Source organism: Macrosteles quadrilineatus, unplaced genomic scaffold (assembly GCF_028750875.1).
Source record: "Macrosteles quadrilineatus isolate MER2022 unplaced genomic scaffold, UCM_ALF_1.0 Scaffold_4__1_contigs__length_99947679, whole genome shotgun sequence".
NCBI classification, from domain to species: domain Eukaryota; kingdom Metazoa; phylum Arthropoda; class Insecta; order Hemiptera; family Cicadellidae; genus Macrosteles; species Macrosteles quadrilineatus.
Genome location: NW_026542597.1, coordinates 13296069 through 13313439, shown reverse-complemented (window position 1 = coordinate 13313439; position 17371 = coordinate 13296069). Strand labels below are relative to the sequence as shown.

At 35.1% G+C, this 17371-nt stretch overlaps 1 protein-coding gene across 1 annotated transcript; it reads right to left on the bottom strand.

The window, feature by feature from the left end:
- Positions 1-479: 479 nt before the first annotated feature.
- Positions 480-17150, bottom strand: LOC128992140 (probable arginine--tRNA ligase, mitochondrial). The gene is made up of 9 exons (XM_054415573.1): positions 16973-17150; positions 15932-16272; positions 13801-14305; positions 12171-12344; positions 11264-11423; positions 9142-9260; positions 8269-8417; positions 1390-1464; positions 480-751 (listed from the first exon to the last, which is right to left on the bottom strand). Exons 1-9 carry the CDS (start codon positions 17012-17014, stop codon positions 601-603), a joined length of 1716 nt encoding a protein of 571 aa, XP_054271548.1. The 5' UTR covers positions 17015-17150; the 3' UTR covers positions 480-600.
- Positions 17151-17371: the final 221 nt, after the last annotated feature.

The window sequence follows — 17371 nt, the reverse complement described above, 5'->3', positions numbered from 1 at the left end:
CTAAAAATGAGTCATGCACCTTAATTGAATATTAAATTATTTGTATTTTGAAATTTGTCTTTAGTTAAGTACATATATCCCCAATTCTAATAATTCCCAATAATAATCTACAGCTTAAGTAAAAGTCAATACTTTGTCGAATTGTTTAAGATTATAAAGAGTTTAGGGAATTTTTTTTATTTTTTTATTGGGGTTTATGTTTTAAACTAAAGACAAATCTCGAAAAAAAAATTACTGTTAAATAAGACAGACCAATTTTAAATTTGTCACATATTATTTAAAAAATAAACCCAAACATTTACTGAGTAATTTGAGACCGGAAAGAACTTGGTGATGTATTAAGAACTGGACTAGTGTCACTAAAACTCCTGTAAGAAATACACAGCAGAACTCTCCCTACTACACAGTGATCGTGGTACAGTATGGAGTATAGGGTGTACTAAAAAGATTTGTTTAACTACAAGCTATTATTTAATGATTTTATGAGCCAATGCAGGAACAGTAGAAAAGTATTTTTCTCACAACATGGCCAGTGGTCTCTTAGCTCCGACATGAACTGAAACTATTGATAGCTTCACAACTTTGCTTTGCTCCGAGAGTCTACATCTCTGTGAGAGGTCTTAGTCCCAGAAGTTTCATGCCACAGTTAAGCGTTGTTCTCACTCGGCTAAACAACAACAATCTTTGCTCAGCGACGGCTGCTGGTTGGTGCTTCACATTCAGCGTCTTCAACGCCTGACTCGTCTTATTGCTGAAACAAGGCAGAAGGTTAAAGGAAGTGGCTTACACAATAATTCTCACAACTAGCTTATTATTATATTTTGTTTGTCTCCTCCCTGAAATTACGTCATATGGTAGCGTGGTTGAACCAAAAAGATGCCTTGTAACAGCCAACTTATCATGTGATCCTATTCAAATTATTAACAGCTGTTATTGGAGCGAAACAAAACTTCTATGCACAGATCCTTCATGATATAGATTGCACTTAAACACTATGATGAATGTAACATTTTACTACAAAATTGCCCTGTATCCTGTAAACTTGGCACTCAATAAAAATAACCCTGCAGTCTAGATTTCTTCCGTATTATTCCCAACAGAACACTATGCTGGTATTATTTAAGAATCTGGTACTCCAGAACATGGTAGTTTTGGGTGTTTTGGTAGTAAACTAACACAGTTTATGGCCTTCTTCATTTGGACTAAGCACTTCTTGCGGGCATTAAGAGTTAAGATGGTGACATATGAATCGTGCTTCATAGAGGACACATCACTAGACAATTAGCCTGCCTTAGTGATTGTAATAAGAATGATAACTTATAAATTGTGTGTGCAAAAAAAATAAGCGTTACTTATGCAGTGTAATAATGTTGCTCTTTTAATACGCACCACAGTTTAAAGAGGTAGGTTACGATCTCATAAGCCTCCAATTTTGAATGAGCTCTTTCAACTGCTTCCTCAAACCTGGAAAACATTCAATTTTGGATCAAACAAGAAGTTTTATTAACATTTGAGAACTTGTACAAGTGTTATCAAACTAGGGGGGATCCAGTTTTAGATTGAGGGGCGCGAGATTACAGGTAAAGATTACCGTATTTACTTCTAGAAATCCAAATATAAAGTTTTAGTGATCCCAGAACTAGGTTATACCAGTCTGACTGTAGTAATAACAATTTCATATAGGCTAAAAGTCATTTGCTCAAAATAAAATTTTTTAACCCAATGTAACAGCTATAGTCAGCCAGATGCATATTTTATCATTTTAGCCTATCTTTTATACCACCAGAGTAAGTTGATTTTTATTGCTAATTGCTTTCTGATTGAAGATGTATGTTCACCTTGAGAGGCGTCTTCATATTGACATGAGACAAAATACCTTTTAGTAATAAAAGGTTAAATACCTGTAGTACTTGTCCGTGATCCTGTTTTAGGTCAGCGACCCAGGTTTCGAACCTAAAGGTTCATTTTCAAGCTGATACCATGGTTAAACTCCTTCTAAACACATAAATCCTCTTCATAACTGTGAAGAGTCGTTGAAGACACGAACACGAACACGAAAACACAAACATTTAACAAAATTGGCCAATTAAATAATACTGGTACGGTAGCGTGCGTGGTGTAGCCGGCAAAAGATGAGTCATGACTGGGCACGCGTACGCGTCGATGTCGGAGCGTGACGTATGTGCCCCCTCCCACTCCCGTTGTCGTCAGATCCTCGCATCACATTGACACTGCCATCTATCATATCTATTGCTGTATTGTAGATTAAATTTGACTCAAAGGATAATTTTTCATTGAGCAAATGGGTAGGACTATTTTTAGATGATCGGTATATTTCGAACTCTTCGATGGTGTTCATATGTTTGCCTTTTCTGCAATAATGCAATATGTCCAGATTGGTATTAATGTCGGTGTAATTATGGTTTGTGTCTATCAAATGATTTGCGAAGGCAGATTTAGTAGATTTTTTAGGCAGGTGTTCTTTAAATCTTTGTGTAAACGAGCGAGCTGTTTGTCCAATGTAGTAACTGGGACAGTCATTGCATTTAATTTTGTAAATTCCTGTCTGATCAAAATTAGCAGTGTTTTGTACAATTCGTGGTTTTAGGAGATGAGATAGTTTATTTGACGTTTTAAATGACATTTTAAAATTGTTTTTGGTCATTTCAGATTTAAGGCTATTGTTCAAAACTGTGCCATACTCAGTGGAAACGTATTTCTGCTTCTCTTTTAACAACTTAGGCCTATTTCCATTTTTATGTTTAGTTACTATCTTGTCTATGATGGAGCTTTTATATCCATTAGATACTGCTATGTGTTTTATGATGTTAAGTTCCTCGTTATAACTATCTTGATTAAGAGGTAGAGAAATAAGTCGATGAACAAAGCTATTATATGCAGCCATTTTTTGACAGGAAATTTAGCTTGTTGTTGTTCTCTTCCTCTAAGGTAAACTTTAAATTCTTATGGATGGAATTAAGATATGAGTTGAGGATATTGAGCTGTCTTATGTTACCATTGAAGAGAAGGAACGTGTCATCAACGTAGCGGCAGTAGAATATTATCTTATCTTTCTGGCGGTTCTTATCAGACCATAGGTGTTCTACTTCGATTTTGTTTAAAAATAGCTCAGTTAGTACACTGGACAAAGGTGATCCCATGGCCATGCCTTCATTCTGGATGTAATATTCATTATCAAACATGAAATAGTTCTGTTTTAATACTGCTTCGGTTAAAATTAACAATTCATCTTTAGCGTGATCTGATAATGTAGAGTTTTTATCAAGATTATTCCTTAGAATATTTATTGTTTCGTTGATTGGAACATTAGTGAACAGGTTAACGATGTCAAAGGAGGCCATATTGTATCGTGGGTTGTAATTGATTTTTGACAACATGTCGACTAACTCTATAGTGTTTTTGATGGAATGGCTATTCTCTAACTTAGTTTCTCTACGAATGATTTTGTCGAGAGTCTTAGCTATTTTATAAGCGGGCGAAGGGGTGAAGTTAACTAAAGGCCTGATCGGGATATTAGTCTTATGGATCTTCGGCAAACCACGTAAAATTGGTGCTTGTGGTTTTGTCACTTTTAAGTATTTTATTTCATCTGCAGTTAAAAGGTTGGTGCTGAGAGAAATGATTTTGTTTATGTCCTTTGAAAACGAGGAAGTAGGGTCATGGCTTAAAAGTTCGATGTTGTTATCGTTGATGAAATTGTGGACTTTGTTGACATAATCATCCTTGTTTAAGATAACAGTACAATTCCCTTTATCCGCTTTGGTAATAACTGCGTTGTTATCAATATCCTCAACTCATATCTTAATTCCATCCATAAGAATTTAAAGTTTACCTTAGAGGAAGAGAACAACAACAAGCTAAATTTCCTGGACGTAACAATAACAAAACATCCCAACAATTTCACTTTCAATATTTACAGGAAACCAACCACAACTGACCAAACAATACATTCTTCATCCCATCATCCGTACAGTCAAAAAATGGCTGCATATAATAGCTTTGTTCATCGACTTATTTCTCTACCTCTTAATCAAGATAGTTATAACGAGGAACTTAACATCATAAAACACATAGCAGTATCTAATGGATATAAAAGCTCCATCATAGACAAGATAGTAACTAAACATAAAAATGGAAATAGGCCTAAGTTGTTAAAAGAGAAGCAGAAATACGTTTCCACTGAGTATGGCACAGTTTTGAACAATAGCCTTAAATCTGAAATGACCAAAAACAATTTTAAAATGTCATTTAAAACGTCAAATAAACTATCTCATCTCCTAAAACCACGAATTGTACAAAACACTGCTAATTTTGATCAGACAGGAATTTACAAAATTAAATGCAATGACTGTCCCAGTTACTACATTGGACAAACAGCTCGCTCGTTTACACAAAGATTTAAAGAACACCTGCCTAAAAAATCTACTAAATCTGCCTTCGCAAATCATTTGATAGACACAAACCATAATTACACCGACATTAATACCAATCTGGACATATTGCATTATTGCAGAAAAGGCAAACATATGAACACCATCGAAGAGTTCGAAATATACCGATCATCTAAAAATAGTCCTACCCATTTGCTCAATGAAAAATTATCCTTTGAGTCAAATTTAATCTACAATACAGCAATAGATATGATAGATGGCAGTGTCAATGTGATGCGAGGATCTGACGACAACGGGAGTGGGAGGGGGCACATACGTCACGCTCCGACATCGACGCGTACGCGTGCCCAGTCATGACTCATCTTTTGCCGGCTACACCACGCACGCTACCGTACCAGTATTATTTAATTGGCCAATTTTGTTAAATGTTTGTGTTTTCGTGTTCGTGTTCGTGTCTTCAACGACTCTTCACAGTTATGAAGAGGATTTATGTGTTTAGAAGGAGTTTAACCATGGTATCAGCTTGAAAATGAACCTTTAGGTTCGAAACCTGGGTCGCTGACCTAAAACAGGATCACGGACAAGTACTACAGGTATTTAACCTTTTATTAGTAAATTACGTGATTCAGAGGCTAAACATGTTGACCTTTTAGTAGATTATCCTTTCTGGCTCAATGAATTAATTAGAGAAACATGACTAAAAAATAGGTTGCGTAGATAGATATTGATACTTTTTTGTCTACCTCAGTAGCACTTTAACACGTTCACTGCACACGCCAACTTTAGTCGGCACCACCTAGCGAGTACAAACAATCTGAATTACGTTAGGTCACTTAAATCTAACGCCATTAACAAGGGTAGTTTTTATTGTGAGCGCCACCTGTTTACACCTCTACCTTTTTCACATTTGTAGCGGCAGTTTAGAATCAAGATGTATGGAGTAAAGGAGGTGGGCCAGACAGAGCGGACTGCGCGCGATGACGTCACTGCAGTCCCGGCCGCGGCTGCTTCCCCACTAGATACATGCTAAACGCACAAACCTTACTTTTTCAGACACGATTTACGCTGGTTTGGAGGAGGTATTTTACCGTTATGACACAAATATCTTTGTGTACTAAATAATGATTTTTATTATTTTGAACTAAACATGAATTGTGAACAGTTTGACAATAGTAAATAACCAATTAGGCCTGAATGTTGCATAGAAAGTGATGAAATGCGGGCGTCTACCGATTCAGTTGGAATAATATTACACTTAAGAATCATTTTAGACTAAGATATAACACTCCCCTTTTTCAGGTCAGTTAATAAAAAATATCTTTTAGCACTAGGTAAAAAAGTTGCCTGTTTAAAAGTTACTTCAACTGCTTTTTGGTGTTAGTTATAAATGAAACGCCATCCTTTTTCATGTTTTATTTCTTTTTTTTCCTTTTTAATGATAAACTTATTTGGGTTTGTTGATAAAAAAAACAACAACCAATTATTTAATAGTTTACATGGGAACCATAAATGTTGCTTACAAATCAAAGTCAACTACGATACTGTATTACTATTTTACAGGAATTAAATAGACCACAAAAATCTGTTTGGATAAATGGCATTGACCAAAGAATACGCTCAGAGAATACTAATGATTTTCCCCGAGGAAAGCTTGTTTCACAGGTACTTTTAAAGAAAAATATTAATTCCGTATGTATAAACATATGTTTCATTTTAGACTTTATTATTTTCGTGTTAAGAGGATTTTTCTCTTTTATGTAAGTGCACGTTGTTCGGTGTTTTTATACGAGTTTACTTTCTGAGATAAAAAATGCTAGCTATATATATAATGACAGTTACCTATTTTAAAACTAAAACTCAATCCGACATAAGAGTCATATTTTATTCGCAAACAAAATAGGCTTTGTCTTTATTGAAATGTGCAAAAGAAACGATTTTTTGATTTCAATCATTTTTATATTTGTTTATTTTGAAGATGTTTAAAGGAATTAATTTCATGATTATTGAGCTTGGGGAATGTTAAACATTCGTGAGCCCTGAATGAAACTTGTATCTACTGAACACAGTATTATCGCAGTGATGCGGAGGAATGTTCTACTAAACGAAAATTGAGAAAACTTTACCGGGGAAACAAAAAAGTTGTGCAAGCTATGTTGTAATAATAAAACACCACAATGTAGGCTAAATGAAAATTGAGAGTTTGGAAAAGGAATTTTTAAAATCGAAAATTAAATAGGTATTTTACCTAGGCCTATTTAAAATGCTTTGATATGAATAAATGACCCTGTTAAGAAAGTCACCTCTAGACCGTCTTGAGCTATTTGCTCAAAGAAGAATAGTAGAGTCTAATGATATTGAAGTTTTTTTAATCAGGCCAAAAACAAATGAACAGCAACAAAAAATCAAAAACAATCAACTAAGAAACGTCATCGTCAGTACTAAATTTAAGAGTAAGTAAAAGATTTCAAGAACTCTACAACTCAATGTGTTTATATCTGATTGCATGTCCAATGGTGAGAGATACACTTTGTAAATAAAGTGTTTTTATTTCAAATGTGTTTTCTTTCCATTCATAAAAATATAAATCTCCATTCCTAATTACACTAATCTAATGATGATTGTACATTACCAAAAGCTACTTTTATTTTGTATATCTGTATAGTGAAAAATGTTTGTTTGATTTAAATAATAATTTGAAAAATGTTAAGGGTATCTAATTTAGTTACTAATATATTCATGAACAACTGTAGTTAAGTAGGCTATCCTAAAAATATATAGATCATACAATTAGATGCTATTTACCGGATCAGAGTAGATCCTTAGTGATATAACAACAATTGCAGAAATGGGCATCAATTTAATCAACAATTGCTCTAATATTTGAGTAGTAATATAATAAGGAATAACATATTATTATATTTAAAACCAAGCAAAACCAATTTTAACAATTGCGTAGTACAAACTGGCGTAAACAGCGCAAAACAATATCTAAAAGTGTTGTGTACGGGCTGTGAGTAGCGGCTCGAGGACTGCAGTGACGTCACTGCCTCAGTCCGATGGGCGAGGGGGGGAGAGGGGCGCGCTCTGTCTGGCCCACCTCTTTTACTCCATGCATCTTGGTTTAGAATAGGGTTAGTTTAGAAGATAATCACCTAGGGACTTAGCTATAGGAGATTGAATGCCCTTTATTCAGCATTGACCATGGTAAAGAAATCAAATCGCAAATGCTTTTCAGGGAAAGCGTTCCAAATCTATTTTTGGGGAATGCTGGGAATCAAATGAGGGACGGGTTCAATCCACAAAACTTTAATGGGTTTGGATTGCTTTCCCTTAAAAGTGTTTGGAATTACCTCATTACAAAAATGCCACTGGCGTAAATACGAGCAAAAAAAAAAAATATATGTATATCTTACCCCGAGGAGAGTGTCTGCTTAGTCACACACCCAACTCTAAGATGGCAATTCTGAATATGGGAAATCAACCCAGAAGTATGTTTAACTCAAACTTTCAAAATGTAAGACTCTAAACCCCATGTGACCCCATTTTATCTCAGATGAATTTTTGCTTTTTTCCCTAGCTGCGGTAAGGTTATAAGCCAAAAGTTTGGTTAACTTGGAAAATAATAAAAATCATTGTGTACTTGTTCAAAATAATAACACAGGATGGGGTTTCACAATACTTCATGCTAGGCCAAGAGGGTTGCGGCATTATCACTTAAAAATCCATTGATGATTGGCGGGACTTGAACCCAGGATCTCGGAACCACTAGACTAGCTCGCTTCTCATATGAAAGGATACACTTTAGAGTCGAACCTGCTACACATTGACGATAGGGAATTAATTATACTATCCGAACCTTGCTATTTCTAGGACCAGCTCCTGAACTTGTGGTTCACTAAGCACAGAAGAGTCACATCGGTCTGGTAGGCTCACACCACAGTTCAGCTCTAAACTGCAAAGTCTACAGTGAGAATACTGCAGCTTCACTCCTGAGTCTCCGTCCATCTGGAAATAGTAAAAATTATCTTGGTTGTGAATTGATTTGTTTGGATAAAAACATAAATAATATCTGTTACATGACACATGACTTGTACAGTAGAACTTGAATAGTGTTTGGATACCAACCAGAAAAATCCATTCATTCAATACCATTCAAATTAGACACATTCAGTAAAAAAAGACATTGGAAACAAAAGTCACACTTTTGTAAAAAATTCTGAATATGGGAAATCAACGCAGAAGTATGTTGAACATTAACTTTCAAAATGTTACTCTTATACCACGTGTAACTCTTTATCTCAAATTAAAATAAAAGTTCTATTTCCTAGGACTATTAAAGTCCTATCCATGCACTAAAATAAAATTCACACAAATGTACTAGAACTAAACGTATTCAGTAAATTATAATGTTTATATTGCATCTCTTTTTCTTTTAGTAACAGTCAAAGATGTGTATCTCGGATGACAAAATGTTTACTTATCATTTACAATTTCTAAACTAAACTTAAATTAAACTTAAAGTTGGAAAATGATAACAATGTTCGTATTATTTCTAGATGTCCAGAGTAAACAATAAACTGACGGATATATTAACAACATAAGCATTGGCAGGTAGAGACTAGGCCAGGAGTCAATCGTCCAAACAGCATCACCGACGTTAAAGTGTTGTACCATATTATGTAAATAAAAACAGTAACGTATTGTTACAAGATGGCCATTCAAAACTCACTTGTAGCGCTGAATCCCAATCAAAACTGTAGTCCTTCATCCTCCGCTGCTTCAAATCGTTTACAATGATTGCAGACACTCCGAGAACGTCAGACACTTCTTCAGAGGAGTTTTTGGTAGCTGTAACAGAACTTTAGCATTGAAATACTCTAATGACTCTAATGATGAAAAATAAATGTTTATCACAGCGATAAATAATTGAAAACTCAAGTGCCACAAAAAATTAAATTTTCCTACAGTCACCCGACAAAGTTGGCTTCCTTGTACTGTTTAGAGTACAGAAAGCTGCTAATTGCTGCATATTTATACTTTGCCATACGGTTTATACTTTGTCGTACGGTTTATACTTTGCCGCACATCAGGATTCCAACGAAACAACACAAAACAGCGTGGTTCTATTATGCACGTAATCCGTGTACGCTTGGAAATAGGTTGGCAACACTTGAAGATAATAATACTATGAGCAGCTGATTGACTATTATAACTACGATTTAATCTGTCATTTTGTGTTTATAGTTTCGGTATTTCTGAACTTTTTGGACTTTTCTTTTAAACGTTTTTTAAACATTCCTACGATCTTAATAAACAAGAAAATACCTTTAAAGCATTTTTTTTAGGCGCGGAAACCACTTCAAATTACAAAAACATACGGAACTATATTCTCAAAACGCGGAGCACATTTCTTGCCGAGGAAAAATGGCGGAGTGATACGGACCGCGGGTACTACTTTCTCTAGGGCACCATTTGTGTTGCCAGCTGAACCTAAAAACGTGTTGAATAGTGTTTGAAAGACTAATTTTTTATATGCTTTATAGTAACTGTAGGAAAAATATAATGTGTAACACGAGTGAAAAAGGCCTTTGCTGCACTCGCCTGCGGCTCTTGCGTAAACATTGCTCTCATGTGCAGCAAAGTGCCACTTTCACCACTAGTTACACAATTAACTATTGTTTGGTTATTACTTTGTTATCAAAAAGTAATTTTCAGCAAAGCAGTAAAATTGTGTAGGTTAAAATGTATTCCCTTTAATGGTCTGTACTGTATTACCCATTCATATTGTACTCATGATATATTTTGGGCACAAGACCAATCCCTGGTTGGATAATCATAGAAGTAAAAAGTCCATATAATTGAAACACTCATTTACTGTGAAGAAAATACAATGTCTAGCCTACTATAAACTTGCAGCAAATTAATAAAATCCATGATATTTTGGATGAAAATAATTAGGTACATGGCTCATCTTAAAACTTGCTGAGATGTGTTATAATTTTAATAGCAATTTACCTAATCTAATAGTGTTTTTTGTGAGTATAGCAGGCCTACCTGAATGGGAACGAATCTAAACTGGTACAGTATACACAAAACTTTACATTATATATACACAAAACATTAGAATATTTCACTTTCACTGACAGCATTTTTAAGGTTCTTTGACTCATCTGCGACCTTTCAACTTGTGAGTTAGCTGCGTCCCCTCCATCCTATATACTTATAGAATATTTCACTGTCACTGACAGCATTTGGCCAGTCTGACCAAGTAAAGTTTTCTGTATCCTGTGCCAGTTAGTACTCTTTCTCATTCAGGTAAGCCTGCTATCCTCACAAAAAATCTTAAACTAGGCCCTTGTGCTCTATGTAACATCCTTAATCTAATTGTGTTGTTTTTTTCACCATTATCATTATCAATAGAGATGGAGACACCCCATTCCTATCCATGTAGGCCTACACTATTCAACATAAGCTTCACCATAGATAAAACATACTCCCCCAAGTAGATTTCTCATCCTTATGGAACAGCTGAAGACAATTTTATTGTTAGTTCTGTACGGTTTATGTAGAGGTCGTGTTTTGTTTACAATTTGTTTCCCATTATTACAGTCATTTGAAGCCTCGTTTAACCAAATAATACGATCTAATTATAAACAATAACTTGTCTCCTAGTTATATAATCAAACAGTAAAGCACAGATCGATAAATTAGCCCTAAAATAATAGCAACAAAATTTTGTCGACACTAGCGCTCAGTGTCACCGTACATGAACTAGACGCGAAAAATGTGCGTCAAAATTTACAATGAGATGACAAGTCTACTTGTGTTGGTTAGTCTATGGCTTCACTTACTTGGAGATTGCCGTTGTTTCTCTACCATCCTCAGTTTGGCCTCATCCAGGATATCCTCAAGGAAGATAACTTGACCTTTGCGTGAGCTCATACCCTTGACCCTGCCAAACTTGACATGTTCAACATTATCTGCCCAGTCATAGTCTAGCTTTTTTAAAACCTAAGAAAGGGTTTTACAAGTTAAGAATTTACATAGATTAAAGTTAGAACCTATAGTGACAATCCTAGAATTTCTTTACAAATTTTTAAGCACAACAAAGAATTACACCATAGTATATTAGATCATTCGCAGATATTTAGTGGTATAACCTACACATCAATGAAATTAAACAACCAAAAAACTATTGCAATAATGCATTGTATAAACCTCAGAGCTTATCCCCAATTACTTTCGGAGAGGTAACTCAGATATTAAACTCAAAACTCGCTTACAGCACAACTTTATTCTTATCCCACAATCACAAAACTAGTTGAAAAAAGCAGTGATGTGATAGTGAAGACTATAAAAAATAAAATAAAAATAAAAAAGTCTAAACCCGAAACTTGAAAGTCAAAACCTGACCGCAACATTTTTTTAATTGCCTGGTCGAGGTTAACAAAAAAAAATTCAAATAATAAATAATGTTTAAGAGGCAACAAAGCTGAAATACATTGACCTCCTGAACCCTGATTAAATAACATGAATATGACCAAAACAATTTGAGCATAAAAAATAAATTAAAAGCCTGATATTTGATATTTGACTGGATGATATTTGAAATATGAGACAAATTCCAAATTTTACATTGTGGCCAATATTAATGGGAAAAAATTATAGCAGTTTTGATTTTGGGTTTTAGGCAGCCCATAGATATGCCAGCAACACCCACCCAGACACAGTCACGATGTTTGTTGCGTGACTGTTTACCTGCTTGAGTGCTGAGAAGTGTTGGTTCTGGCTGTTGTCAACTACGTACAACATCTTGTCAAAGCCAAATGTCACCCATCGGTCCAGTGCTGCGGTCACGTCTCTGGTGAGATACAACGTAGTTCCATCACTCTTCACCAGCGGAACTTTCCTTCCATCAGCCAACTCTATCACCTGCACAACCCTGCGTTCAGTCAGTCTAATGCTCGGTCATATTCACCAAAGAGTCATCCTTATGTTACATGTTAGAAGATGTTGTACTTGAATGAAGAAATCTTGTTACTTTAATTTCAAATTTGACAGAAATTATATACTAGATTGGATTTATATAGCATCAACACACTTGGGTACACATTTATGAGCAAAGGATGAATTTTGAATAAATGAGACTATCGCTTTGTAACTAAGATTTGCTGTTTTTTTTTACCAGAACCATGTTTTGAGAACCAAATTACCAAGGGTACATAGGCTCGGTAGTGAAAAAAAACTACTGTCTTTCTCATGATGGAATTTGTGACCTTTTGATTAAAATCCATTGTTGTAGCCCCGAAACTGCTATTTAGACTAAAATAATGTGAAGGTTATTACCTCGTCTGCAGTTCCAAAGTTGTAGTTTGTATGTTTCGGTAGAACGCCATTGTCAAACTATTGTAGTACAGGAACATCAAAATCCACTTATTGTAGCTTCATCAGGTAGACATTTAGTTCACATACACGATGACACTACCTGACAAAGTTACAATAAGTGGATTTTGATATTCCTGTACTACTGTACAATAGTTTAACAATGGCGTCCTGCCGAAACATGTAACTACAAGATAACGAAAACTACAAGAAAAAAAACACAATTTTGGAACTGCAGACGAGGTAATAACCTTCACCTTATTTTAACCTTTTGATTGTCAAGGCAGCATCATAACCGCTTGGCTACCATGCTTTTTTAAACAGTTGAGTTTGACTAGGACGACAATCAAACTATTTGAATAAAGTAAAGATGTGATACATTGAAACTAGAAATTTTATTTTCAACCATCAATGCACATTTGTACCTTACATCAAAATGACTTTAATTTACTAATTTATTATTTCAGAACACATTACATTCTCTTATCCGACGCTGGATCAGCTGCTGCCCAAGTGAAAATGGAGGTTAGTTTATCCATTTCAATTTTAAAACTGGTTGAATTATATTAACTTTTCTATTAATCTGAATCTAGAGACTTCAATTCCTATGTTTATCACAGTAATAAAATAGAAGCGTGTCCGCTCCATGCAGGTTCTTTTTTGTTATGAACCATATGGAAAAATGAAAAAAAAATTACATATGTTCCATGATCTATGATACAGATTGATACATGTTTGCCCATTTTAACTTATCTTTTAGGTTATCTCGTTATCTGATACGTCCTGTGAGAGTCCATTAAAAGAGGGTGTATTAGGTAGTAAGATAATAGAAGCTTAAATAATGTATCATTATAGTTGTCCCAAACTAGAGTAATTTTTTATCACTATTTATGATGAATATAAAATAGTGAAAATAGTGAAATAGTGAAAAATAAAATCTCTTTGTGCAGATTAATTTTACTACAAACATAACAGACTTTGGCACAAAAGTGAAAGGTTGGCTTACTTTCTTCCCATCTTCATCCTCTTCCAACAGCGAGTTGGCTTCCATAACTTCTCTTATCGGAGTGAAGGCCTTCGCGTTGTACATAGACTCCCAATGATACTCGTCAAACTTCACTCCGAGTCTTCTGTACGTCTTTGACAAATCCTCAACAGTAGCTGTTTTGATCATTTTCCATCGGTCCATCATGACAGAATCTTGCTGAAACTCCAGCTGGTGAAAAACTTTTCTGGCAAAAGGTCCTGCTGTGTTGTCAGACTCTAATTGACGACTCCCAGTCACGTAAGCCTCGTAGAGTTGTTTTATCGGATCCTTTTTCAGGTCTGCATTGCTTATGTTGAGCTGTTGCAGACCTACTTGTAATACACCGAACTGTGTTCCCCAATCCCCAAGGTAGTTGATCCGAGTCACTTTGCATCCGAGGTGTTCGTACAGATTGGCCAGGAAATTGCCGATGATTGTGGAGCGTAAATGACCGATGTGAAATGGTTTGGCAATATTTGGTGAGCTGAAAGATCCGAAAACATAACACAGATAAGACGTAAAAGATAATAATAATATGCAACTTGAGTGTATGAATCAGTAAAATAATGTATTCTGGAAGTAGATAACATTTGATATTGGGCTTAACACATTCACTACCAGGTACATGTCTGGAGTTCGACGCCTGGTAGTGAACCTGAACCTGCTGGTAGTGTTGTAGGACAGGCCGAACAAAGTTTGTTGTTCTGTAGAAATCTTTGTTTACTCCTGAAAATGCTCTTTTAACTTAAGCTCTTACAAATGAGTAAAATGAGTCACCCCTTTACATAATGTTCCACTAATATTTTATGGAGGTGTTGAAGTGCACAGTATTAGAAATAGTAGGAAGTGCTTAGCTACGATACCAATAGCATCACACACCCTATAAAAGGCAACATCCAGCCACCATAAAGTCCATGATGACTATTGATTTAATTACACATGAAGTACGTTTAGAGTATGATAGCGTTTTATTTAAACTGTTACCTAGACTATGCCAACCAGTACTAATAGGCCTAAGTTATGGAAAATCATATTAAAAATGACATAGGCCTATATAATACAGAGTGTTTTTAAAAGAATGTCGGGATTTTAAATGGTAGGCCTAATTGCTTGGATTTACTATTCAAGGTAACTAAACGTTTTATACGTCAAATTGAAGCTAAAGTAACTAAGTTTTGTTTTCCATGTAGTAAGGGAGGAAACTTTGACCTTGGCATGCGTAAAACAGGTGCGGGGTGATAGGCCGCTATTGTGACTCATACGCCTGACGCCAGTTGCCAGTACGACGTTTACAGCGCAATAGAAGGCTTAGATTGTAATCTGTAGTTCGCAGAGTTTGTATCTATTGCTAAATTAAACTAAATGTAAATCTATTTGATGATAAAGAAACTTGAACCTGGTTTAATGAGTTTTGTGGCACCGAAGTGTTTTGAAACGACATTCACCTGGCCGGCTAAAACCAGCGATGACATAGTCGATGAAATCCGACAATTCTGCATTAGAAGCCCGAAAAAATCGATTGCCTGACAAAGTCTTCAGTTTAACAAACCTAAATTGGTCACTTTATGATGTTATCTATAAAAGATAGAGTTTTTGTGCCGAGAAAGATTCAGTTAAGACATCAGATAAACCCCCCAATCGCCCTAAGTGTAAGGTTGTTGCCAGTTGTACGCTCATATAATATTGGTAAAAATCTAAATTTTATTAAATCATTACGATTGTATGAAAGAATTAGAAAAAACTTTATTCTTTTCCCTTCAATTTGACGTTTAAATCGTTTAATTATCTTAAATAGTCCCCGAGCAACGACCGATTGAAATCCCGGCATTCTTTTAAAAACACCCTGTATTTTATTATTATTATTATGTATAGCCATTCATAAGAAACACTATTCACTTTCTTTTGAGGGGGATTAAGCAGGACCACTGGAGAGTCCACATTATAAAGGGTCAAATTATTAAGGTTCTTAAACAAACCAAAGACTGTTGATAGCTCGATTTGATTCAGTTAAAGTGCAATATCATATAACATAGGCCTAGTCAACCTTAAAAAGCTATTTATCTCTAAGAATATTTGTTCTAAGGTAAAATATAAAACTTCGTAGGCCTACCTGTAATCTATAACTATTTTTTCTTGTGGTAAACCTATTTTTGAAGTGTCAATGGATTTATTTAGTAAAACATCTTCCACAAATGTATTTTGGTGCAAATTAAATATGATATTATCTTCGTTGGAATTATTACTCGGTTCAGCTCCAGTGATGTAATTATCGTTTGTAACTTTTAAGAGGTTATGAAAGTCATCTTTGGAGGAGTCAGGAAACAGTTTCCTATATGATTTAAACGGTAGTCTGAGATGAATTTGTCCATTTAGCTGATTCGAGCCGTAAAGAAGAATCTTAGACACAGCAGTAGGAGTTACATTTTTAGGAGATGTCACTGAGTCCAAAATCTGAAAAACACACAAATAAAAAACAGTCATCATTCTTTTACAGTCATATCAGACTAAGCAATGCTGTTGCGAGATCTTTGAAGGCGAGTAATTGTACAATATAGTATGATGCTTCTTTTGCTGCATTTTAGCTTTAAAAATCAGTCCCTTGATAGTCGTTCTCGGTTCGTGGCATCTACTTAAGTTAGCCTACATGGGTTCAGAGGGTTAACCAATAAAAGCATTAGTGATTTAGGCCTAGAAGCCTCCCTGTAACTTAGCTGTCGATAGGGACAAGGTTTGATAGTGTCATTAGCTTTAAGCCAAGTCCTTATTTGGATGATCAGTATTTTATTATGATTTCACATTGAAATTCCTTATTAAGAGATCAATCCATATCTTAAGACATGTGTAACCTAAGATATGCTAGTGCGGTAGTTAAGTTACTGTCTTAGCAGTTTCTGGCCCTTCTAGGCTGCCTAACTTATCCACTACTTCTTTTTAACACATAATACGTAACTAACATCACTTAAACCTCATATGGAAGCTTCTTAGTCAGATTGTGGATGTAGTCATTTTAAGAGAGGGCATGTGTCAGACCCAGTAGTTTTGAATTTCTAAGTTGCTGAGATTTAGAGAATTTCTGGCATCTGGGCATTTCTTAGTGTTACCCCTTTTTTCAATTATAGTAACTTATACCAAAGAAAACCAAATATCTTACCTTGGTGCTTACTCGAAGTTTATAACTCCAAGAAGTATTCATTAGGAATGCAGTTTCAAAAATCCAACAAGATTTGTTTGATATTGATATTTTACTTTCCTAACTAACTATTCCAAACTGTTTGGACCGTCGCTAAAATATAAACGTCCCTAGAGCAGTACCTAGCGGTAGTTATTTCTTTAGATGCGGATTTTCTAATATTGGTTGGAATTGAATTGAACACTGAACAGTCAGTGAACGAACACAAGTTGTGAAGTAGGTTATGTTGTAGTTTTTGTTTTGTTTACTTTACTTTTACTTCTTCTAGTTCTCAAAAAGTAGGCTCTAGTATCCAAATTTTTTTACCACAAAGCTGTGCTGATCTACTTTTCAGCATTACGTAGTGCGTGGGGTCACGAC